Source organism: Mobula birostris, chromosome 30 (assembly GCF_030028105.1).
Source record: "Mobula birostris isolate sMobBir1 chromosome 30, sMobBir1.hap1, whole genome shotgun sequence".
Classification (NCBI taxonomy): Eukaryota; Metazoa; Chordata; class Chondrichthyes; order Myliobatiformes; family Myliobatidae; genus Mobula; species Mobula birostris.
In genome coordinates, this window is record NC_092399.1 from 24,512,289 (window position 1) to 24,539,427 (window position 27,139).

The following is a 27,139-nucleotide window of genomic DNA, read 5'->3' on the forward strand; positions in this document are numbered from 1 at the left end:
TTATATTACAATTTCTTTAATGTAAGCAGTTTGCTTAACTAGAACAAAACCATTACATATGATTTTGTAGTTCTGAATTCTTTAGATAACAATTTAACCAAATCAATATCCCTTACAACAGTCAGACTGGCACATGGTGCCAACACAGCCAATTTTAATTGCTATTCAGCATTGACTGCAGCGTTGACTTCAAGAACAACTCTTCATTCACTTGATAAGGTTAATTGGGAATCAGTAAAGATACAATATGTACCAACACATTCAGCTCACAGGTCAATAGTTACACATTGCCAACTTAAGCTGCAACTTTACAGTGTATCACTAAGACCTGCAAGTCAATTCTTTTTCAAACATTGGTTACAAACAATTCACATTGTGTGTAGAAACATTACAAGTTCTGTCTGGACTCAAATGGAATCAACAACATTCTTGAGTTTCCAGAAGTAAATAAGTACACAAAAAAGTGAAAGGTGTGAATTACATAAAGGAGAAGTTAACACTGACCTGAAATGGATGGGTTACAGTATGTACAGTATAAACAAATTACAGTATTTATCACATTGCATACACAATTATAGCACATTTCTGTTTTCACCACAGTATATACCAATCACACCATGTAATAATGTATATTTTAAGTACATCCTGTAAAGGACAAACTTAATATGTACAGAGTAGATTAAAGCACATATGGATTAAGGCATGTGCCATAACAATTTACAGAGCAGAATTATAGTATACACAGTATATACAAATTACAACATAAATCATTGGTCTTAAATCTACAAACCACCAATCTGACAAAACCTTTTAAATCCTCCATCTGATCTACTTCACCAAATTATAAAACTCAAGGATGTTTCAGAAAATAATGCAACTTTTTAACCATCCATAATGTATGAAAATGAATTGCAAGGTTTGAAAGATAGACAACACTCCAGAAAATAAAAAAGCATTCAGAATGAACTCTTCTCCTGGAATGTTGTAATAATTTTAATTGATTTCAGGAGTGTATTGATTATTACTTATAGCCAGCTACTTGAGCTGATTCATTTGTTTTGATATCTTTGTTGATGCCTCATACTACATATTAGGGTTTCGGTTTTTATATGCCAGGATATTGGCAGCCAACTCTTGGGGATCCAGAAGCTGTGGATATTGCTTCATAACAGCATCTACCAGGTGGTGCTGGAAGATGGCGCACAGTTTCATGCGCACAGTCTTCCGCTCCTCTCCACAGTGGTCGTGAGACGGCCACTGGCTGCTTTTCCAGTAGGATTCCAGAGGCTGTTGGTCACACCTTTTCACTGACCAACCATGAGGGTCAGGAAGACTCTGCGACCGACTGTTGCTTGAAGTGAGGTGCGAGTCGGGCCAGCAACCGTGAGACCTCTGGGAACTCAGCGAGCTGAACTCATTGGACAGACTGAAATGTGGCTGGATTGCCATTCTGTGCATAGGGACGCAGCACCTTGAACCAGTGGATGGATTTTGTGGCGGGTAACTACAGTGACCTAATGATGGCATTGACTCATGGGAATGGTAGCTATATTGGTGATGGTCTAAGCTGGGTGTGTGTAAATAATACGCTTCATTGCTCATGGCATAGAGTTCATTGTGACTATGAGATCTGGAAGGCCACATATCAGAAAATTCTTTCTCAAAAGAAACAAAGCCTTCATCGTAACTTTGATGCAAGCTCGAACATGTTGAATTAGACATGCTGTTGTCAAAGGCCATACGCTGAAACCACTCCGCATTCAAGTTAATGGACTTCTCACTTGACATTGAGGGCCCTTTTAACATTCCACTGCTCTCTGCGGAGATCTCATTCTGCTTCGGATATGGCTTATCTGAGCCATGCTTATGCAAAGACCCGTTCTCACCCGGGTTAAACGCTACCGGGCCAGTGTCAGAATATGGCAACCGTTTTTGCACGCTGGCCTTTTTCTCTTCCTTGTTCACACTTGCAGAGTTGAGGTTTTTTGTTGGTGAAGATCGGGCAGTGGCACGAAGCTCATCGGCCACTGAACGCTGAGGCTGGTTAATTCGCTCAGGATGATAGAATTTACATTTCATTCCGTAAGTGCACTTTTTACCTGTAACGAAAGAAACGAAGGTTATCATTCAGAGCAAATCCCAAGCTTTGAATTTCATTCTTTAATTATTTCTATCTCTCGGTCACTCTTTCCTTCACATCTTATCTTTTGACCAAACTGACCAAACCACTATTACAGCTTCCACTAATTGATGATGCAAAATTTTGTTTGATTTCTGACAAGAGTATTAAAGCCCTATTTAATATGTTAGAGATGGGACACAAATGCAAGTTATTGTTATTGAATCGTTTGACCCTCAGAGTGAATATTGATACCAAAGTAAAATGTTATGGCATATTTATTTTCAGGAGCACAAGGGATTCTGCAGATGCTGGAAGTCTGGAGGAACACACACAAAATGCTGGAGGAACTCAGCAGGTCAGGCAGCATCGATGGAAAGGAATAAACAGATGATATTTTGGGCTGAGACCCTAAGGAATTGACAGATTTTGTGTATGTTACTGTTTATTTTGGGTTTTTGTTCCCTCCTTTCTTGCAGTTTTGCAGATGCCAAGTACTTCATATTAGTAAATCAACATACAATCTTTAAGCAGCAACTTGTGATGGCATTTAAATAGACCAAGACAACCTTAGTCCTCATATTTCAGGATATGCACCTGAAAGTCTGAGATTTTGTTTAACTGAGAAAGGGTAGCACTAATCTTTACAGATTATCCAGTTTGCAGTATTGTCACTAAACAGCACCTACATTAAAACCCAGCTGATATTTTTCTTTAATGTTGGGGGACAGAGGACAAATTCTGGACAATTCAACCAAACGTGCGAAATCTAGCTCACAACAGTTGGCTGAAGGACTTTAGATTCTCAAACTGTACACTCTGTTGGAAAATAAGTAATAGAGTGTGGAAGTTAGACAAACATTGTTGAATAACCATCTGAGAGGAGTAATGGCATGACTAAAGGTTGTTGCTACTCTATCCCTGATTCTCCGATGTAAGATCCGAGGCTTCTGTTAGTCAGAGTTAACCATGGATACTTCGTCCTAGCTGTCTAGATACACAAGTCTGGGCAACACGATATCCCTGATTCCAGGGGCTATTCAAAGGTGCAGCTGCCCAAGATAATAGGCACACTCTTGCAATTAAACCACACTATTGCTACTATAAGCAATCTGGGCATAGGTAGGCAAAATTAATTGTGCACAACTCTGCGGTGGAAGTTTAACAAGTTCATATCATACAGTGCACAGGTAGCACAAAGTCCAACTAAACTGAAGTAAGCTGAATCTGAAACAATGTTTACCACCAATGAGAGGTTGACTTCTGCATGTTTCGTTAGAATGTTAGGTTGGCTGATCAAATTATTGACAGTCCCCTCTCAGATGCTAGACCTAGCTGGATTAGCTTGTAGCTACAGAATCTCTACAGAGTTGAATTAGACCTAAGTGGCATTTCTTGATGCAATCCGAATCAGGAATAAAGCCCACTCCTCCCTCAGGAATCAAATTACTTCAGGAAAAGTCCACAGCACGCCACAGGGTACTCACCATAGGGGCAATGTTGCCGCTTATGCTCTGGAATTACGGGTTTTATTCGGAGAAAGTTATCAAGACTGGGTCCGTGACGCCCAAGAGGATCATCAGGAGGCATAAACCTGTGTAACAGGGAAAAAAAACATCATCAGAAAGGAACTACTTCAGGCAATTGGTCCAAAATCATTAGGTGGTATGAACGCACTGAGAAAGAAAAGCCTTGCAGGACAAGGTCAAAAACTGATGAACAAATATCACTCAGTAGCAAAGGGACACCATTGTGTTTTCATGTAGCTGAAAGGGATGCAGAGTCAAAAGAGCCTTTAACAATATCTAAAGCAAGTTTATGAGTTCAGCCCTTAATGGTAAGAGACAGTTTCTCTCTGCTCACCTCGAGATTCTTGAATTAAATAAACTAGATAGTTTGTATCTACTTCTTAAACAAACTGGAGTCCTTTTAATATAGTAGTATTAGTGCGATCATTTGAGTCAAGTACAATGTTCTCCTAAGGGGTTATATAGAAAACCTACAGCACAATACAGGCCCTTCGGCCCACAATACTGTGCCGAACATGTACATTTTAGAAATTACTTAGGGTTACCCATAGCCCTCAATTTTTCTAAACTCCAAGTACCTATCCAAGAGCCTCTTAAAAGATCCTATCATATCCGCCTCCACCACTGTCGCCAGCAGCCCATTCCACGCTCTCACCGCTCTCTCCTTAAAAAACTTACCCCTGACGTCTCCTCTGTACCTGCTTCCAAGCACCCTAAAACTCTGCCCTCTCGCGTTAGCCATTTCAGCCCTGGGAAAAGGCCTCTGACTATCCACATGATCAGTGCCTCTCATCATCTTATACACCTCTGTCAGGTCACCTCTCATCCTCCGGACCCCAAGATCCTTCTAATCCTCCACACTGCCAAGTGTCTTACCATTTATACCATACTCTGCTATCATATTTGAATCCAAATATACCAAAATGAATCACCTCACACTTATCCGGGTTGTATATTGGTGGATCCTCGAATGGCTGTAGAGGCCAATCCAGGATCCATACATTCTGGTGCATTGTGGGCAAGAGTAAGCAGTGGCTGTGGTCAGTGGTTGGGCCTTTTGGTTGTTCAGCCTCTGCTTTCACATCTCCCACTGGTTCTCTGTGACACAGTGGAGGTGTGCTGCAGAGAACAACATAATTGCTCACTATCTGTTAAGCTGAGAACCCTACTTATTTTGTGGTATCATGTGACACCAAAATGCCTCAGCAATGTCAAAATGCATGCTCTTTTGGGTGAAGACAAAAAACTGATCATTATGCAGAAGCAATACTGAACCTACAGCACATCATATTATCAAGGGCTGCTGGAACTAAAGTACATTCTGCTTTTCAGTTAATTATTTATCACCATTATTAATTCAAGCAAAAAAAAACACATTCAAAAAGGACTGGAATATTTATCAAACTGGTCACTAGGGAATGTCTTTAATAATTGTCTTGTTCAGTTTTCATTATTGACCTGTACAGTTGTATAACCTATGGTACTGGTATTTACTCACTGGATGTTTTCTCCATTAACTGCAGATCACACCCTATTCTGTATATTTTACAAGACTGCCTTCCTTCAGTGATGAGTTCAGTGCCATTTTTTAAGAGCTTGTTAATTATTTAATTTCAATGACAGAAAGAAATGATTGATTTGACAAGCCAAACACTATTAGTTGTCATTCTTGGTTTACTGCAGCAGTTTCTGAGCTAGCAGTTCAGTTTGCTTTAGTATGTGAAGACTGTACGTAACTTAGGACAGGTTCAATGCAAATAAAGAGTCAAATTCACAGTCGTAGTCATACATTAAGCTCCATTAGTTAACTTCAGTAGAAAACTCAGACAAGCTCAAACAGAATAGAATGCATTTGAAACTGCTCCAATCAACGGATTGCCTGTCCACTGCCCAATTCACCATGCATTCAACTTTCCTTTCAGCAACCAACTTATTTCCTGATGCGAACAATTAAAATCAATTGTTTCTTGCAAACATTATTGGTATTCAAAATGACATTCTTCATTTTCAGCCTTCTGTAAATTGAAGGTTAGCTACTGAGGGAGACAAATTGCTTCCAAACAACAAACTCCACTTGACAGGTTTTAATGGGAACCTGAGGGGGAGACGTGAATAGAGAAATTTCATGGGCCAAGAGCACTCGTCCAAATAGGCCAGCATGGGCGAATTGGGCCGAAGGGCCTGTTTCCACTGTCATTATTCTATGACTCCCCTTGCTGTTTTAGAGTGCATTCAACTCCTATAGGTTCCGCTTACGCTTTAAGGCACAGAGAACTGCCTTCTATAGTGCATTGTCATCTGAAATGAGATTCATTTACCTTGTTTTCAAAACGCGGTTTAAAATAGTTCTCATTTTGAAACCTGACACCATTGAGAGTATAGTAGCAAGTCTCACCTTTGCTGATTATAATGTGTTGTCAGATTAGCGATTGCTTGGCACGTAGTGAAATTGTTTTCTAGCTACCTTATGTTCACATCGATTCTACCTACCCAATTCTAATCCTACTAGAGTTCTGGAGTGAGATGCATGATGTAAATTCCAGTTCTATTTTTGCACCCCCCCCCCCCCCCCAACCCCGCTGATCTAATTGTTGTGCTTGGTGGTCTCTGTTAAAGTTCTACTTACTTGTCATTCACAAATGAATACATCAACAAACGTTCTTCAATGAACTTCTTCCACTCAGGTTTTTCATTCTGCAGATCTCGATACGTGTCGTTTGAAACAATGATGCCATTTGTTTCATACGCCAGCTTGACTATGAAGCGGTCATCATAGCAGACGATCCTTTTCCCACCGACACGCCGTGAAGGTGTGAAAACCAGTATTTTTTTCTTTTCAAGCTCCCGGAGGTAATGCTGGTCTAAAAGGAATAACAGAGAGAGATCAGCTCTGAAGAATGCGTCAGAGTACTGAGACACATCTGTATCACAGAGTTAGAGATTATAGTCGTGAAGTATTTCAGAAAACCATCACATTAATCTCTAATTTTAAGGCTCCTTTCAAATTCTTTTTGTTCTTCCGCAGTGGGAGGGGAGATGAATAGCTTGCTTCAGACTGTAACATCGAAACAGCAAGCTATTTGTCTTCCCTTTTGCTGTGGAAGGACTGGTACCTCTCTATCACACCACGGCTGGCTGGTGGCGCAGTGAGATCAGCGCCGGACTCAGGAGCGAAGGTTCCCGAGTTCAAATCCAGGCCGGGCCACCCCCACCCCCCCAGCACACTTTCCATCCTTGCCGGGTTGAGTGTCGAGCTAGCCACTCGGCCTCGTAAAAAAAAATACAAGAGTCAAGTCAGGAACGTTCATAACGTGACCGGGTTAACCCTGACACAAGAATGGCTGAATGTCTGGTATGACACGCTTAAAACACACACACACACACACACACTATAGTTTTTGCTGGACTGCAGATCATGGTCTCTCTTTGGAGACTTGCTAGGTGGGTGGTGGGTGCTGGAATAAATAGGAGGGGAAAGGGGGAGGGTTGATGGTTCTGCTGCTGGGGGGGGCTTTGGGGTTTTTCTTCTGTTTCGTGGATGTCTACAGAGGATAAGAGTTTCAGATTGTACACTGTATACATTCTCTGATATTAAATGGAACTATTGAAAATACAAGTCCAAAATACTGCAGGCAGGTAGCTTGAGGGGTTTATTGTCAGCTCATTTATAGTGAGAATAAACATTTAAGAAACAATATACTTATGGATCTCCTTTTGGGCAATACATCTGCCTATCATACAAGCAGCTGAACTTATGAGGGATTGAGATGAAGTCCACTTAATGTTATAAATGTTGCCTGCTAACCTAACACTACCTATATTGTAGTAACACAATCTTAGTAATTTCCTTTGAGTTTCACTCATTCTCCAGCTGTAGATTAAATTTTCAGTCAGCAATGGAAGAAAACAGTAACTTACTAAGCTATGTTGTGGTTTGACATTGAAAACTGCTTTAAGTTTACTTTTTTTAAAAAAAGAATTTTGTCAAAGACTTTGTCCAATGTACCCACTAATCAGAAGGGCAAAGAAATTGGATGCCGATTTCACTCAAGATAATAGTTTTGCTTTTCTTTCCTGCACTTTATGGTGCATCGGGCAGCAACCTTGCTGTTTCTTTGGCATTTCTGTTTGTTTGCTTTTTTTTTATTTACGAAGCCCAGTTGTTACCTTGACGCTCAACCCAGTATGGATTGAAAGTGTACAAGGAGTTGGCCGGATTTGAACCTGGAACCACCAAGTCCGGTGTGGACGCCACTACACCACCAGCCAGCTTAAGGCATGGTTAGGGTGGTATATTTAAGTAACAGGACTGTTGACCAGCAGTGGAAGCTAAAAGAACATGGGAATACAAAGAGGGCTTGGATTGTATAATGGTTGAAATGGTTGGCAGAACTTTGAAGGCAGTGGGAATTTGGACCACTGTGGTCTAGTGATGGATTGGAAAGAAAAGTAAACCATAGATTAAATTGCATGTGAACAAACACAGGCTTGGCCGTCAAGTACCAGAAAATGCATAGTAGAAAGGGGGACCTCAAACAGGTATTGGATTCCATTTTCATATTTACAAAGAACTTTACTTCAGATGTGGGTCCTAGACAATTACACAGGATTCCTTCCTGATTACGCACATCAGTGTGGAAAATGTATGCCTAAACCATTCACTATAGCAGAAACTTAGATCAAAAAAGTTTGCATTTATGCACATATATCAGGTCTAACCTCAGGACATCACAATACCATTAACACCAATGTACCTGAAATGTAGTCACATACGTAATGCAGAAAATATGGTAGTCCATGTCCCTACAGTAAGCTGCCATTAATAACAATGAGGTGTCTAGAACACCCATAACCAACATTGTGAAATAACTAAGCTCTGTTAATCCACTATATTTTTATAAACATAGCCTAGCAAAGGGTTATACAAACATGACTTCTTTACATGTTACCGTGTGCACAGTGATAGAGAGCAGAAAACTTCCCTAATTTTATCTTCCATCTATGAAGCTGTAGATCAAGGACACAAAATAGATAGGAGCTAGTTTCCTGGTAAATTGCTCCCTTCTTTTGATGTGGTAGAAAAGATTCCTCGCAACATTATTAACCCATCATTTGGAGATTCTATTGCAATGGAATTGGAATACAATCGGAATACTGCATACCTGTGATCGGCACATCTGGTCTTGATTGCTCCTTCCTCCAAGACGGGACAAAGACAGTAATATCTGTGTGATCTCTTTCAAGGAACCAATTGACTGCCAGTTGAATTCCAAGGCAAGAAAAGACTTCTTTATTCCCATGACTGCAATAAAAAAAATCATCCAGAATAAGACTATTTGCCTTACAAGTCTAGAAGTTCTGACAGCTTTTGTAGTCTTCAAGGATATGACACTAGTCCACAATTAATATGACATTTACCTGGTATAAAATAGCGAGGGCTCAGGGATTAGAAGATAGCAACTGACAAAATCTAGTCAACTGGGGCAGTAGCAGTAAGATTGGGGTTTGATTATGACCACTGTCTGCAAGGTCTTTGTACGTTATCCCCATGGGTTTCTTCAGGGTTCATTTGCTTCCTTTTACATTACAAAAGATGGAGGATCAAGGTTAGTGAGTTGTGAGCAAGCTATGTTGTTGCTGGAAGCTTGGCAACACTTGCGCACTATCCGCAAAATCCTCGGAATTAATTTGATGCACGACACATTCCACTGAGAGTTTTGATGTACATGTGACAAATAAAGCTAATTTTTGTCTTTAACTCTTTTTGAATAGATTGCTGGAAGTTAATGGCTTTACTGTTGTTTCAGCTGTATTGATATCCATGAGCCAAATTATTAATAATTTAAATCTAGTCCCATCATGAAAGATCAGAATCAAGAAAGAAGTTCAACATAAATAATCACAAATAACTGAAGAAAAAAAAAATAATGAAAGTTCTAAGCTCTCAGTTTCAGTTGATTTTTTTTGTAACTTAGTTAATTTTATATGCTGGGCAATAGCTTTTCTTGGATCGCCTGGAGCTGTAATCTTGTCAGCTTCCTAGTCCTTCCAAGATGTAAGAACTTTGTGTTTCATTTAATATTGTAATGTACCATGCTCTTGTTGGAATATACTTAAGGTCTCCTGATGGAGGTTTAGTAAGTTTACTCCTGAGAGTTAGGAGAAAGCAATAAGCAATAGCTTGCGTTTTGGATTTCCCCATGCCTCATTCTAATACTTAGTGTGAGATGTACAGCTGGTAGTGGCAGAGTCCACACCAGGTAGCGACAGATGAGCTACTGAATCCATCAGCACTTTGCACTAATGCACCCTCTGCTGTGTTACAGAGTCATACAGATGGAGTGATGAATAACCTCTGCAGTGATGGACTTTGGAAACTAAGTGGGGGATACTTCAGGCTGCAAACTTCAGTAACTTCAGGCATATGGGAGTGAACAAGTTTTAAATTCCAAAGAAAAATTAGACTCGTCATACAAATGGATGACTCAGTTGGTTTCTTGGAAATACACGTATGCTCACTGCGATGTATCTCAACATCAATTATTTCCAGAACAGTATGTGTTCGAGGGAATCAAATCGTGCTGGCATCAAATCATGAGGGCATCAAGTTTGACCAAGACCATCTTTTCATAAATCCATGCTTGTCTGAATGACTTGATTTTCAATCATTGGATATAGACCATGCAAACTTCCCTCTGAGTATTGCCCAGTAATTAGGTCATAATACTATGCACCAATAAATCCCTGCCATTTATGTATCAATCTGATGTATAGGAATTAACCTTCATGGACTATGATACATAATCCTCAGGTATAAAGTATTAGGTGTTTTTTTTTATTCTAAGTTTGGTCACAACTTTTTCTGGCCTAGAAGTCAAGTAATTTTATACTTTTGATCCCACCAGCAATGTAGCTGGAATTGGACTTGCGTTAACCAAATGTTGCTCACTTGAAAGAAATATTTATTTAGGTAACAGAAAATGCGCCATCATATGAACAGAGATTCCTTTGTGGGTTTATGTGACTGTGAAGGCATGTGCTTTTAGAAATAAATTTATGAATGTTATATTGTTTTAAACAGATTTTTAATCAAAGTTCAATTTTCAATTTTATTCGGCAAATACATTTACAGGTATTAGGAACCTGCTGTGGTGTGCGCTGTGGTTTGTGCAATAGTATGCAAAGTCACAAAGTTTCAAGCTTAATTTTTTTTCTCTCTGATTAGACGTGAACACATCAAGGTTCTGGTGTGGTTATGAGCTGGTGAACTCAGCTGATGCCAAAATATTTAGGTAGTCAATGGCAAGGTCCGAGATTCTTCTCTATTTGAACCTGAGGAAAATTATGCTAACCCATCCTCATTAAAAAAAAAATAGGCAAACCCTGATTAAATGCCATTGTCAGCATATGAGCAAGAACTTTTGTTTTGGAGCCAACCTGGAAGATACTCATCCTTTAACATTAAAGCAATGTGTAATTATAATAACACAGAGGTCCCACCCTGCCAACAAATTGAATCTGAAATACAGGAATTACTCAGTGTCTGATGCAGGTCCTCAACCTGAAAAGATAACTTTCTTTCTCCCATCATAGATGCTGCATGACCTGCTCAATCTTTCCAGTATCCTCTGTTTAATTGATGCAAACCAATTCAGTATGTGCAAATTTAAATTTTTCCATGAAGTCCTTCTCCAAGTGAGGAACAGAATGATGATGCAACCTCTCTTTGAAATATATGCCATTATTTATTGTACCATGATGCTCCTTCACTAAAGGAACAACTGTTGCTTTCATACCACACAGATTTTGACAGGGGAAAATAATGCATAATCAAATGATCAGAATATTGCAAATTGCGTGCAATGTGAATTACTGCAAAATTCAAGAACACAAGAAATTCTGCAGATGCTGGAAATCCAGAGTAACAAACCAACAATTTTGGAGGAACTCAGCAGGTCAGGCAGCATCTGAGAGGAATAAAAAGCAGACATTGTGGGCCAAGATTCAGCAGGACTCAAAGGGTCCTGATGAAAGCTCTAGTCCTGAAACATAGACCATTTATTCTTCTCCATAGATTCTGCCTGATCTGCAGAGTTCCTCCAGCATGTTTTGTGTGTTACTATAAAGTTCATGGTTTAACAATAGTGAAAACAGACAAGATTTCATCACTGCCAATTATGTCTACAGCCCTTTACAACAAATAATGTAGTTAGTGCTTTAATGTTAATTACATGGTGATGAATTATCACATAACTATTTTCTACAAATAGGATAATGAAAAATTGACATGTATTTAGTGATTGAGGAAAATAGACCAGCCGTTGCACTGAGGACTCTACTGGTCTTTAAGATTCCTTTACTTTTCCCGGGTGGATAGTTACATTCTACTTTATAGAAGCAACCTTCAAACTGCAGCATTCTGTTAGAACTGCACTGATGTGCCTGTTCAAACTTTGTGCCCAAGCCCCTGGTATGGGAGCTGAACCCATTGTTTTCTGGCATGCTGAGATAAGGGCATTATCGACAGCTGACAACATGACAGCCTGCACCACAGAACCACTTCCCTGAGGTTTTCTGTCACACAGAATACCCACAGCAGGAAGTTGAACGGACTCCATCACTGACATGTTTTCATGAAATTTAACTGTTCCATGACCTCTATCTATTAGCGGTGGCCTGAGTTTCCCGAGTGCAAGATACTTGTGTCCCATCTCAAAGCCAGCACTAATGCTTAGATTTACCCATGTATCACTGCCCATGTGCCAGCTTTTGGGATTGCTGTCAGTAACATCAATTGCCTGAAGGCCTTTGCTGCTACCCCTATGCTGTAATGGTAGGGTTGTCATGGAAACCAGCATGGCAACTTATCTTGCATGGACTTCCCAGCTGATAGGCCACAAAATTTGCCCAGAACCTGTGCATCACTCTCCACTGAGAGAACATCAAACATTGGCTCCAGCAAAAAAGGTATTCAGTTACCATTTTATTATTCTGCTCATTTTAATTAATTGAATTTTACAGTACGCCTATGCTTTAGGTTTATAATTGTCGGAGATGCAGGTCATAAATTACTTCTGATCTTCATTCTGTTGCAGCAAAGGCACTCACAAAGATTCAATGGCTCTGAACACAGTAACCAATCAGCCCAAAAGGCTTGGTCTCACTCATGGTCGAAGCCATTCTCTGAGGGTGTTCAGCTGCCCGGGCTTAAACAATCCATGCTCTGCTGGGCCATGTCAAAGTGCAGAGAGCCAGTACCTGGAGGGATGGTGCCAATGACATCTCTGGTAGCTCGATCTCAATATATTTAAACACAGCTTTTAAACCGGTGACTTAACAGGTTTCCTCAGAGGCAGTGTTTCATTTGGGATAGCCAGTGTCCCAGGTTCACTTCTGGACACCAGTTCTGTCCTTGTGAAGTGTGCACATTCGTCCTGTGGCCATGTGGGCTTTCTTCGGATGCCCCAGTGTCCATCCCATGTTAAAGATTCTGGGTTGGCAGATTAACTGGCCACTGTAAATTGTCCCAATTGTGTAGAAGAGTGGTAGAATCTGGGGAAGGGCTGAGTCTATGGGAACGAGGGAGAACAAAAACGGAATGTGTAGATTTATAGTAAATTGATGCTTAATTTCCCTAGTGCAGATTCAAGAGGCCCAAGGGCCTGTTTTAGTGCTGTATGACATTAATTCAATTACAGGAACATTATACTCAGAACTGAAACAAAACACACTAAACATTTTGTCTGCCCTGCAGGAAAGAAAGGTAATGATCTTTTGATTTTTGGCAGGATAGCAATAAGGAAACAGCTATGATTAAATTGGTTTCTAAATAAGCAGCTGCCACTATCACCAAGATCACCAATTTCCTTATTAAAAGGGAATATCCACTCAAATGAACATTATTTTCATCTGGGACAGAACCCTTTTCAGCTGACTCAAATAATTACTAACCTATAAAAGGCAAGGATTATTTTTCTCTCCTTCCCCACCCTTGCCCCCTCCAGCTTCCTTAGCCACTATCTTGAGGAATTTGCCTTGGATTCATCTAAAGTACCAACGGTCATACTAAATTGCTGTCCAATTGAACAGCTTGCACAATGTGAACCTTTACCCTCCTAACAGGGCAAAGCGATCCTAAGTATTGACAGAACAGGGCAGAATGTGGACCCATTTTAATGTGGAGTCAAGGGTGAGCAATAGCAGACTGTAGGCAGATTATGGTTATAGCTCAAAGGGACCATAAGGTCAGAAATTGTTGTTGTTTCCTCCAGTGCTAAGAGTTCAGATGTGCTCATCCAGATATATACTATTTTGGTGTGTTGGGTTTCCCCTTCATAACTTCACATCTGTCTATTTCTCCCTTTGTACGTGCTCCTGCATCCTGGGTAATCCACTTTCCTTCAAACCAAGAGCAATTTTCTTCCATCCATGACTGTTGACTTTCAAATTTAGCCAACTGAGAATCTGAAAGTCCCCCTCCACTTTCCTTCCTACCTTGAAACCTTTTGCTTCAACGTTTGGTCAGCTACCCTACCATCTCCAGGTGTCTCACTTCAACAGAACTCGTGAGCCACTGCCACAGGCCCATTACTGCTGACTTGGTTTGTCAGATAATATCAATGGATTTGTGCCCCACCAATGACAAAAATCCAACATAGAAAAAAAAAAGGTTCGAGACTAAAGATTGGCTGTGGGATATTTTTGCTCATGGCCTTGGGGACTTTATGCCAGATATAAGAAAATACTGACTTTCACTGCTGATTCTTATCCAGTCATAAGATCACATTAGCTTGCCAATTGCCCCTGGTAGTCCGAGGCACTGACATTTACAGTGGTCTTGGGCAGCACAGCAATTAATCTAAGTGAATAACTGAACCAACAATCTACAGACTGGAATTAAATTTCCCAGCCTTGAAACTTAAATTCAATTGATCGTCTGGAATCATAATCAAAAGGAACATGAATCAGTGATTATAGAGCAGTGTTACCCAACCTTGTTTATGGCAGAGACCCTTACCATTAACCAAGCCGTTTGTGGGCTCCTGGTTGCGAACCCATTATAGAGCTGTTCAGCATGACAGCAGCCTCTTCAGCCCAATTTGCACATTCTTTCCAAAGTATCTGGCCAAGACAGTCCCATTAGCCTATGTTTGGCCCACAGCCTTCTTAACTTCTAACCATGTAGATGTCCAAATAGCTCTTAAACATTGTAATCGGACCTGCCTCTACCAGCTTGCTCCATATACCCACCACCCTCTGTGTGAAGAAGTTGCCCCTCAGTTCCTTTATCACCCCAGCTCCATGTCCTCAGCATTCCCATGAAAAAAGCCCCAGCCTCTCCTTGTTACCAGGACGGGAGACTTGATTAACATCCTCATGAATCTTTCAGCATCCTTATTTCAGCCTCTACTTGTTACTCAAGTCTTGCAGTCCTAGTAACATCCTCCATTACCTTATTTCTTTGGGGAAGATATCTGTAATCCTCATCCATTCTGGTTTGTATGTGACTCATGCTCTGCACCCACCTGACTGACCCTTAAATTACCCAGCTAACCACATTGTTCATGAAACTTTGCCAATGAAGATCACATCTGTAAAAAAAAATTAATAGGTGAATAAAATAGAAGTCAAGCTGGCATGCAAAAGAGTCACCAACATGGGGCTGGGCCATTATTAGTTGGATTGAGAAGATCAAAGCTCTAAACTGTGATAGTCACTTCTTCAGAGGTCACGTAACCTTCACCAGAAAGAAAATCAGGTAGCCACTAGGAGTGCTTAATTAAAAAAAAGAATCAGTTGATCCTTTCACAAATAATGGCAAAAGACTTGGTACAAGCTCTGGCAGGATCCAGCAGGATTATAATAAACATGAAATGGTTGGATGTGTCTCCCTACAACTAATGAGTTTATTGAGCTCGATAAAACTTTCTACTTACATGCTGGATTTTCTGCAGTAAATCGACTTGCACAGTTCTGCTGGATGGGGAAGTGGGAACTTGGCTCAGTGTTAAGAATAATGATAAGTACTCTAGTCATCTGAAAGACTTTGTCACCATGCCACATCATGCCAATGGACGTTGTTCCAGAAAGTGGAATCTGCAGATTTTGGAGGAATATTTTAGGGTGTTTGGGATCTGCTACTAAGCACTTACTCATGTACCATCCTTAAAGAAACGCTCTTATAGCCCACATTCCTTCCGCCCAGCCACACCACTTCTCCACCCCTAAACTGTGACTATCATAGGCTTCAATGAATTGTTAGTCATTCTCCCTGGAACTGCTCCAGTTGCAGATTATCTTTTGTGGTATCTGGTGACAAAAAACAATATGTTCTGTTTTGCTGACCATGCCAGACCTGGCAGAAAATTCCCCTTAGAAGGAAATGCAGAATTATTTGCATACAATTCATTAAAGTTTTATGGATGAAAGTGCATGTCATTTATGATGGATTAAAGGTATAAGAAGCAGGAAGAATAAACTTCCTGTAATCTCAGCGAGTTACAGGAATTTATTGTTTTGTAATGTTCACAAATGATAGCGCTCATATTAGATTATGAGCTCTAAACGTATAGTAAACTTATAGCCCTAAACTTATAGCTGACACCTATAATCGTCTTGGCACTTAGATAATGAAGTATTTGGGGTTCAACAAGGGTTTCAGTTCTGGTGTCAGCTCATATGATTATCAAATAAGGGAAAGACAAGAGACTGCAGATGTTGGAATCTGGACTGACGCACACAAGATGCTGGAGGAACAGCAGATCATTCAACAGCTGTGGATGGAAATGAGGCAGTTGGTGTTTTGGGTCGAGAGTCTTCATTTTGACTTGAAGCATCAACTGTCCATTTTGCTCCCTAGATGTTGTCTGGCACACTGAGTTCCTACGACATCTCGAGTGTCCTTCCCAACTAGGGAGTACTTACGGAGGGCTTTCCACTCTGCTTCTGAACATTCTGGAATTTTCTTTCCTTACTCTTCATGACTGCTGCTGTTTATTCCCCCCCAACTAGCTTCGGCCCCACTAACTTGTCAACTCACTGTTAGAGAAATAGTTCAACAACAAAAAAAAAAACGCCTTTTCTTCCATCGCATTTCAGCAAACTGGAATGGAAACCTGTAGAAGGAAAAATTCTGCAGCAATACCGGTAGGAGGCTGGGAATTGTCTACAGCACGTTCCCACATGCTTTAAGCGCAAGTACTCAAAAAAAAAAGCATCTTACCTCATAGCAACATTGCTGCCATCTATGACAATTGTCCGCAAGTTGGCTTTCTGCTCTTGGACCTCTTCCCTTGCTGGCCCACCAGCAGGTACCTTGATCGTAGGGCCGCCACGAGACACCAGGAGAGACGCTGGATCCTCCTCTGGTGTACTATCCTTCTCCACGGGCCCTTCTGCTTTCACTAGCTCCCCAAGTATGGTGTTGGTATCAGCATTGCTGTCCACTTTCTGGAACACCGCATGGATCTGTTCTGAGGTGTAACCCAGTTTACGAAAAAATTCCATTTTCAACTGCAATTCAGTAGAGTCTGCGTCACTCTGTGTGGACCTCCCACACTCTTTGCTGGTGCCATTCTCTGCCTGTAATTCATTGGCTATTTGGGATTCCTTTGAACTGTTACTTCTCCAATCATTGGTTGAATAGACTTCATTGGAATTCGGTTTTGACTTGGTATGACAGGCCTTTGTACCATGAGGAGGATCAGCTTGGATCGCTCTGCTACAGGAGGGGAAGTCCAAGGATGAATTATGGCTGCACTGGGCATGCTCTGCCAAGCTCATTTTCTCCTGTGGGTAAAATCCACCTTCCTTCAAAGCTAAATCCTGGAAAGAAAGACAGAGATACATATTTGTATTGTTGAATGCAGAAAACTGAAGTGGTCGTGGCAGTCAGCCGTCCTGACCAAAACGTAATGCTTGCATTTGCCCAGTTGCAGAAAGGGCCACTGGGTTCAACTTACTAATTTGTGCTGAAAAAACTTAGTCAGATAAAAACTTAGGATGGGAAATGACTCAAAACTCCTGCAATTTCTTATCAAGTTAAACTTTCACCTGCTCTGTTAATATGAAACTAAGGTTCAGTACAAATAGAATAACCACAGATATGGCAAGTTAAAAAAATATATGGGCAAAAAGAAAAAGAATAGTCATCTTTGCCTCATTTTGTGCCCCGACCGCTTATGAAAAGCTAATGGCTACTGAGAAAGTTAGCCCCCATTCTGCTCAAATCCATTGATGTTTAAGCAAACTTGCCCGCTTTACTCATTCGAAGCTATTCTGATTATCGGAATATGTATTTTTATGAATTACCAAATAGCTCGGCTGTACAACAAATCGCTTTGCATTGTGCCTTGGATTCACAGCAATCAGAGGGCACATGGACTGCCTCCAGGACCTCTCTCCACTGCTCCAGAGTGCCCTACAGCTTACGAGTTAATGTGGTCCATGTTAGTAAACCAGCTCTTCTCACGGCATCTCAATGCAACCCTGTATTCGCAGCGCCATTGACATTAGTCAGGAAAAGGAACTAGCTTTGTGACGCATGGCACATCTGCCAATAATGTTGCACTGTTTTACATAGCAGATAACATCGAAGTCTCATTTTCTCTAATTGCATATACCTGGTTATAAGTTGTCATGTCTGTGGGATATCAGCTTGCACAAGCTGGCTACCACATTTCCTGCATTACCGCAGTCACAGCATCAAGTAAGTGTTTCATTGGCTGAAAAGCAGTTTGGAATGTCCTGTAGCTGTGAGAGGTTTGGTATAAATGCAAGGTTTTCCGTCTTTATTTTGCTCAGCAAACAGATTAGGCATTTCTGGAGACTAAAAACAATCAGATTTGCTTCCAAAACTTGTCGGAAAGGGCACCCAAGCCCTTTACAGTTAAAATACATTGCATGAGGGCTACAGATGAAAATTCAGCAGCCTGCTTAGATCATACGACCATAAGATACTGGAGCAAAATTAGGCCATTCGGCCCATCTAGTCTGTTCTGCCATTACATCATGGCTGATCCATTTCCCTCTCAACCCCATTCTCCTATCTTCTCCCCGCAACCCTGACTAATCAACAACCTATCAACATCTGTCTCAAATACACCCAATGACCTGGCCTCCACAGCTGCCTGTGGCAACAAATTCCACAGAATCGCTGCCCTCCAGCTAAAGAAATTCCTCTTCAGTTCCATTCTAAACGGCTGTCTCCTTATTCAAAGGCTGCAATCTCTGTGCCTAGACTCCTCCACCATTGGAAACATCCTCTCCACATTCACTTGATAGGTTTCAATCAGATTTCCCCCCCCCGCCCCACACTTTCTTCTAAATTCCAGTGAGTAAAGGCCCAGAGTCATCAAATGCTCCTCATATGATAAGCCTTTAAATCTCAGAATCATTCTTCTGAACCCTCTCCAGTGTCAGCACATCCTTTCTTAAACAAGAAGCCCAAGTCTGTTCACAATATGCCAAGTGAGGCCCAGAGTCATCAAATGCTCCTCATATGATAAGCCTTTAAATCTCAGAATCATTCTTCTGAACCCTCTCCAGTGTCAGCACATCCTTTCTTAAACAAGAAGCCCAAGTCTGTTCACAATATGCCAAGTGAGGCCTCACGAAATGCTTATAAAGCCTCAGCATTACATGCTTGCTTTTTATTCTAGCCTTCTCACAATTAGTGCTAAGGCTGCATTTGCCTTTCTCATCACTGACTCAACCTGCAAATTAACCTTTAGGAAGTCCTCGTGCAGGATTCCCAAGAGACCATTGGGCTCCGAAGGTCTCTCTGAGCACCTTAATTTGTAATTGCAGTTTTAACAAGTGTTATTTATGCCTGGTGCTTTGTTTAATCTTGTTAAATTGATTTTGACTGGCATGGGTTTTCTGCATTCAGTGATTATTTAAAGTGGATTCCTTATTAGTGCTTATCATGGGGTCGTTGTTTTGAGAATAACTCACCTCATGCTGTCACTCGGTCAAGCCACCAATATTCTGTTTAAATTCCAATGTATAAACCCTTATTTCTGTCTCAACATGGGTATCTGTTGCTCCACCACACCTGGGTTCAGCTGTGCCAACGTATACCGTGACAATTTATTTTCTCTTCCAAAGTGCATGAGCATACACTTCCTGACATTGTATTCCATCTGCAGCTTCTTTGCTGGTTCTCCTAATCTGTCCAAATCCTTCTACAGACTCCCTCCTTAATCAACACTACCTGCCCTTCCACATATCTTCGTATCAGCAACAAACGCAGACACAAAACCTTCAACTCTGTTCATCCAAATCAATGACATACAACGCAAATGAAGCGGTCCCAAAACAAACCCCTGTGGAATACTAGTCGTCACTGGCAGCCAATCAGAAGAGGCTCCCTCTATTTCCACTGTGTGTCCAGCCAATCAGCCAATGCTCTATCCATGTTAGTATCTTTCCTGTAACACCATGGGCTCTTATCTTGAGAAACAGCCTCATGTGAGTCAAGGACAAGTTTAGGACTGATGCCAAATTTATTTTTACTTATCTCATAAGCATTTCCAAAAAAAGATTCATTGCCAGGAACAAGGAAACCCAATGATTTGTTCAACACCCATTATATCTCAACATATGTTTGCATAATGCAATATATTAATCATACCACACTTGGTTCCAAAGTTGAATTACAGTAATTAGCTCAATCGACTTTCATATTTGCTAGATTAGCTTCCTGCCCTAATCTTATATTAAAGTATTATGCTCTGTCAAACTATTTACTTCATCTTAAATTATGCTCTAATATAACAGGATACAAGTTAAACAACACACAAAATGCTAGAGGAACTCAGCAAGCCAGGCAGCTTCTATGGAAGAGTACAGTTGACATTTCAGGCTGAGACCCTTCATCAGGACTGAAAAAAAAAAAAAATGAGGAGCAGTAAGAACGTGGGGGGAGGGGGAAAGGAAGAACAAGGTGATAGGTGAAACCAGGAGAGGGGTGGGAGTGGTGAAGTAAAGAGCGGGAAGTTGATTGGTAAAAGAGCTACAGAGCTGGAGAAGGGGGAATCTGCTAGGAGAGGACAGAAGGCCATGGAAGAAAGGAGAGGAACACCGGAGGGAGGTGACTGGCAGGTAAGGAGATAAGGTAAGAGAGGTAAATGGGAAATGGTAAGGGGGGACATTACTGGAAGTTCCAGAAATCGATGTTCATGCCATTAGGTTGGAGGCTACCTAGGCAGAATACAAGGTGTAGCTCCTCCAACCTGAGTGTGGACTCATCGCAACAGTAGAGGCAGCCACGGACAGACATGTTAGAATGGGAATGGGAAGTGGAATTAAAATGGACAACCACTGGGAGATCCAGCTTTTGCTGGCACTCAGTAGGTGCTCGGTGAGGCAATCTCACCATACAGGAGGCCACATCGGTAGCGCCAGATACAGTAGACGACCCTAACAGACTCACAGGTGAAGCGTCGCCTCACCTAGAAGGTCTGCTTTAGGCCTCTGATTTTACATATTTAGAATGGATTTGTGAATCTTGCTATACATTTTCAACTGCAGCTGCTTGATGAATGCCTCTTTGGGAAATTGGGAAATTGTGACCTTGAACTTCTTTTTAGAAGGAGCACCACAGTCCTGATTGGCCAGTGTAGTTAACTTGCCTATTTCTCCAAGCTACACAATGTAAACTATCTTCGCCCACTATTGCTTGTCTATGATAATAAAGTCACTATATGGTATAAAATGCCTCAAAGCACTTTCAGTACTTTAAAAAGTGCAGTGACTGACAGGCAAACAAAATTTCCTGCTCCACCAGCAGGATAATGAACAACACCTTGATGTTTCTTTTACATCCAAATGATTTTATAGCGCAATTACAGCCCAAATGACTGTACCTCTGTAACCCAGTAAAAACTGTTTATCTTAGAGATCTGAGGTTGATTGCATTTAAGAACTCTGTGACCTTCTTACTGAAGACAAGGAAATGGCAAAAGCAAAATCTCTATTTATATGCAAACAATAAATTCTCAGGTTACTCATTTTAGTGGAATCAATTTCCTGTTTTCTGGGACAATTAGCTTTTAAAACTTCCTTCATGCTGCTGGGTCTTAACCATGAAACTCTCTGCCTTGCAGCGCATTGGGATTTCCAGGACTGTAAAGGTTTAAGACAGTGGTTTACCACTTTATTCTGATGGAAAGTAGGGATTGTCAATAATGTCAGTGATGTCCATATATGGAAAAACTACATTACAGCACTCCTGAATTGCCCTTCTGGGCAGTTGTGTCACAAGGTATACTTGTCAGAGAATTTCTTTCACTTTACACTGAGCCAAGAGGAACTCAAAGTACATGCTGGCCCGACAAGTGATCTCTGTATTCTGTGTAGCAATTTAAAAGTTACATTCCCTGGAGATATTTTCTCTTAAAATTCAGCGTTTCCCCAAGAGAAAATAAACTGAAAACCATTCACACTCTCACAAATTTGCCTTCAAATCAAAATCTCTACTGAGAGAAATCAAATACTCAACTCTCAATCATGTAAAACAGGGTGATATAACGCTGCAGAGGAGTTTCACTCTATTTCCTCCCCCCCTCCCAAACTAGATGAGAGTTCTCAAATCCAGGAATGATGGATAATCCTCACTGACTTCCAATCCAGAAAAGAATGATTGGAATTTAACTGCCTATCCTCATTCAAACCATTCTTGATCTTGTCTCTCCATTCCTTTGCAACTTCCTCTTGCCCTGATGCTCTGTTCCTCCAACTCTGCTGTCCTACCCATTGTACTAACTTTACTCCACTGGTGAACATGTGCTCAGTCATCTGGATTTAAATCTTAATATTCTTGCCCTATTTATTTTTCCAACATAGTGTCCTTTAGACCCTCTGAAAATCCACCTTTGGAACTCAATACTTCCATATGCCCTTCAGCTTGTGTTTGTGCTCTACTACTTTAAAAGTGCCATAGAAATGAAACTCATGGTTGCTGTTTTCCAATATAAAGGATGACAAAGAGAGGAAATGTGCCAGCTTCAATGATTCCTTAAGTCTCAAATAAATACAAGTCCTACTGCAGAGCTTTGGTTCAACTGAAGTCATTTGAATACACATAACAAGAACCCAAGGAAGACAGACTGTGAACAATGTTTCTGAAAGGAGGAAGTACCCAGGCTCAATAATTAACACAACAGGACACAATTGTTTAAAACAGTAAACAGTGCCATTTATGGGCAAAGCATTTCCCCTTCCTTCTGTTAGATTAGTGATTGAATTTGGCTTAAAAATTTAGGTGTTAGAACTTCCCATCTAGGGCTTCCTAGAGAAATAAATAATTAGCGTGCATTTTCCTTTTCACAGTTTTGATTTTTTTTTACTGGATTTAAATACGTTGTCCCTAAAGATTCAGTTAAATGTCTAAGTGGCCAAAAATGAACCAGTCACAACAAGAAGGCGATCTATGACCTGGTAAAGTTACTGATCCACTTTTCCCGAGTTTGCATTGATAGACAAAACAATGAATTTGCTTGAGTGATAAACAACTCTTAGAGCAGGGTAACTGCATGTGAGCTTGTGCGGTACAGGGAATTCAAAGGCATGACTTTTTTTGCATCATTATGCAATTCTGTCTAATTGATCTTCCTCAAAATGAAACAATGACCATTTCTGGGTTACTTAGTGCCACTCTAGAAATTGGTAATGGACGCCTCATGTCCTGAGTCATTCTCGCAACATTCATGCCAGTGCTACAAAGGATGATATCAGTCCCTGTGCAACACTCCTTTTGGGCAGGGGAATCTGGACCAAGTTTTCCTGGGGAACCTGTGATTGGACATTCCTGGGACAAGGAAATCTTAGTTGCATAGCACCAAACTGGCATGCAAGTTTAATACTCAGTAACATCTTCTTTAAATTTACTCAATATTCCCTGACCTGCAGGAGCACCTCCACCTGACTGAGGTTCTTTAGGATTTCCTGCACCATATTATCCTCATTGATTTCCTGGCCTCTTTGCCTTCCCTCCTCATCCCCATTACAACCTCACCCACCTTTTCATCTCCTCACAAACACATCCAAGCAGGAGCCCCACTGCAATTTATCATTAAGGTTCTAGGTTCCTGAGCCTCCTCCCATCCAGGTTCAAGGCAACAATTTTTTTTTTAAACCCAGTTAGGCTGTATTGCTAACATTACGGACTTAACGCATTTGTACTGATCATACAAAATCACTTTCTCACTAGGCTGTAAAGGCTTATTTTCTGTTCCCACTCACTCTCCTTGCCGCAAACTCAATCAAGCCTACACCTACCTCCCACTGAGAAAGATGAACATTGTTAAATGCAATGGCTGTTTTATTGCAAGTGAGGCCAGAAAAGATGCCCATTCTAGCCCACAGTATCAGTTTCATTCGAATTAGAAGATACCGGAGTTCACCTTACTTTCTAGATCCAGGGTAACACTTTCTCCTTGATATCTGAATACTGTCTAATTTATATTTTAGTGTAACTGAATATGGAGAGGTTAAATGTCTTCGATTTGCACTGAGAATGAAAGAAATTCTCACCACTCCATTTCCCTCCAATCAATGAATCGAAGTAGTGTGAAGAGGGAATGAGGTAGGGGGAGTGAGGAGGTGGGTGAGTAGTGAAGTGAGGAAGCTGCTTGATTATGGGCCTTTCCTGATTAGAAAGCAACAAGATAATACTGATTGTTTTGTGTGTGCATCCCTTCACCCCCCCCATCTCCTTACCCACCCATCGCCTCCCACTGGTGCTACCCCCCCCACCTCCCTCATTCTTCCATGGCTTTCCGTCCTCTTCTACTAGGCTCCCCCTTCTCCAGCCCTGTATCTCTCTCACCAACTTCCCAGCTCTTTACTTCATCCCTCCCCTATCAGGTTTTACCTCGTGTTTCTCCCTCCCCCCCCCCCCCACCTTTTAAATCTACTCCACAGCTTTTTTTCCCTCCAGCCCTGCTGAAGGGTCTTGGCCCGAAACGTCGACTCTGCTCTTTTCCGTAGACGCTGCCTGGCCTGCTGAGTTCCTTCAGCATTTTGTGTGTGCTGCTTGGATAGAAGGAAGGGACGATGGATTATTCGGTGATTGGCTCAAATTTACTAAATTTTTTCCTGACTTGATTCATTCTTTTTTAAATCCCTGGAAGAAAAATTGACGAGTGGAACTCCACTACATACTTTAAAAAAAAACTCTTCTATCAATAGCACGAGAAATAAACTACTGTTGAACTGTTCAATAATCAGCCATTTTATTGAATTAGAGAGAGCAGGAACAGCACACTCACCCAACCTGACCACATTGGCGTTTACGGTCGGCACAAAACTCCTCTCGGCTTATTCCACCTAACCCCGACCCTTCTTCTCCCTTCTCCCTCAGGACTTATCTTAGTTGCTGCACAGTGCACCTCTGCTGACTCGTGAAACCGAGTTCCACATGCCGCTCGCTAGCTAATGATCTGATTAACATAACTAATACCAGAAACTAAGCATTGAACATCTGACCCCGCTGGGATTTCAGTGGCTGATAAAAATAACAGTCAGACTCAGAACCACACAAACATTAGTTCTTGAGCGTTTGGGGAGGTGGGTGGGTAATTTCCTTGATTTTCTCACTTGAACCCTTATTATACACTTTCATGATTAATATGTTCCAAACTCTCGTTTCTATTTCATTTTCAAAGATCACAAAGATAAACCCACTGCGTCATGTTTGAAGCCCCCCTTTCACCACGAAACGCACGACACACACGATTTATTTCGCAATATTCTAATAACTAACCCAAATTCGGCGAATAGAGTGGGTCTCACCCAAAAACATTCAGCCTGAATGTGTGTCTGGCGAAACCCGCGTCTCGGTAGACGTTCCACAGACTCTCTTTGACAGGAGCTTGTCACGATTTTACTGATTAAAAAAAAATCTTCAACGCCCAATAAACACGTTTCTCTATACCTGAAGTAGAATTGGCGCCCAAATCTTAAACCCTCAGTAAACCAGCCCTCACTCCCTGCTGGGGACTTAGATACGATCCGAAATCGCACCGAGGTTAGGTCTCTTAACGCCGGGGAAAGATCGCGCCTCATTTGAGTGGGACTTTGAGCAAACTCCAACTCACACGCAATGTTATTTCTTAAGGAGCAGTCCTTAGGGTGATATAATCACTCTAGTGTAGGTTTTGTTACCAAGTCCTAGCGAGAAAACTTAAGTCACACGCTTACCAAGCTCTGCCTGCCGAGCTCCCCATGTAAACGTTCTGGAAGGCGCATTCCAGTCTCACCTAAATCTGCCTGTTTGTCAAGCTGCAGCTAGGCACTGACAGGTTTTATATATATACATACACACACACATATCTCCCGTCCCTCCCATCCTGTGATGTCATGACAGTGTTATGTTGCCAGGAGACTGCATAAATTTCTACATTGAGGAACAAACAGTTCCCCGCCTCGAGTTGAACTTCCGCTTTCTCACCAGACCAAACAGTTGAAAGAAATCCGGAAGTCTGCGCTTCAGATCAGCTCCGACTCCCGTTTTGTGCATTTGTTAAACCTGGTGCATATTCTGAAGAGTTTCCTTGCGTTTAGCAACATTTCAGGAATTACCACTGATTTCCAGGAATGGAACAGCGTAAAGCAATTATTTTTTGCGTAACCTCTGGATCTCAAGTTTATCAATCTTTGCCGCAAAAAAATGTAGCAGCACAGAAGGGCCGCTGGAAGAGTTCAGCGGGCCCGGGAACATCATTTCCCTCTGTAGGTGGTAACAGACCAGCTGAGTTCCTCCAGCGCCCCTTTGTACTGCTCCAAGTTCCAGCATCTGCAATCCGCAGAAATGCAGGCTGGTGTTCCAGTATTGTGCCAGTGCTGCCCTCCTATCCTCTGGAGCAGATTTATCCCACCACACAATCCTGTGGAAGGGCCAGGCAGTTTTTCGAGATTGTTGTCATTCAATACACGAGTGCAAAGGAGAACAAAATAATTGTTCGTTTACATCCAATGCAGCATATGTATTAAAAACCTCAATAAAATAACTTAAATGCTCTGGTCAATATCAAACTTTCATTCAATATTTTGGTGAGATGATAAGGGGGCATAATTTTAAGATGACTGGAGGAAAGTACTGTATAGAGAGGATATTAGAAGTAAGGTATTTGACATAGAGAATGCTGAAAAGAGGATGCTGTCCAAGTTGCTTGCCATCTTGGACAATGTCTCCCATCCACTACATAATGTACTGGATGGGCACAGGAGTACATTCAGCCAGCGACTCATTCCACGGAGATGCAACACAGAGCATCATAGGAAGTCATTCCTGCCTGTGGCCATCAAACTTTACAACTCCTCCCTTGGAGGGTCAGACACCCTGAGCCAATAGGCTGGTCCTGGACTTATTTCCTGGCATAATTTACATATTATTATTTAACTATTTATGGTTTTATTACTATTTATTATTTATGGTGCAACTGTAACAAAAACCAATTTCCCCCGGGATCAATAAAGTATGACTGTG

At 41.3% G+C, this 27,139-nt stretch overlaps 1 protein-coding gene across 1 annotated transcript; it reads right to left on the reverse strand.

The window, feature by feature from the left end:
• zc3h12aa (zinc finger CCCH-type containing 12Aa) lies at positions 1 to 25,959 on the reverse strand. The gene is made up of 6 exons (XM_072247301.1): positions 25,852 to 25,959; positions 16,871 to 17,472; positions 8,811 to 8,950; positions 6,275 to 6,509; positions 3,607 to 3,713; positions 1 to 2,099 (listed from the first exon to the last, which is right to left on the reverse strand). Exons 1-6 carry the CDS (start codon positions 25,897 to 25,899, stop codon positions 1,084 to 1,086), a joined length of 2,148 nt encoding a protein of 715 aa, XP_072103402.1. The 5' UTR covers positions 25,900 to 25,959; the 3' UTR covers positions 1 to 1,083.
• Between the last annotated feature and the right edge of the window lie 1,180 nt (positions 25,960 to 27,139).

What these genes read in the sequence shown, in the direction of transcription:
- zc3h12aa (XM_072247301.1), bottom strand. Translation starts at nt 25,899, where the DNA reads ATGCGCCTTCCAGAACGTTTACATGGGGAGCTCGGCAGGCAGAGCTTG. An exon ending in AGCTCGGCAGGCAGAGCTTG is followed by an intron (nt 17,473 to 25,851) that starts GTAAGCGTGTGA and finishes CTTTCTTTCCAG; the next exon opens with GATTTAGCTTTGAAGGAAGG. An exon ending in GGCAGCAATGTTGCTATGAG is followed by an intron (nt 8,951 to 16,870) that starts GTAAGATGCTTT and finishes TTTTTATTGCAG; the next exon opens with TCATGGGAATAAAGAAGTCT.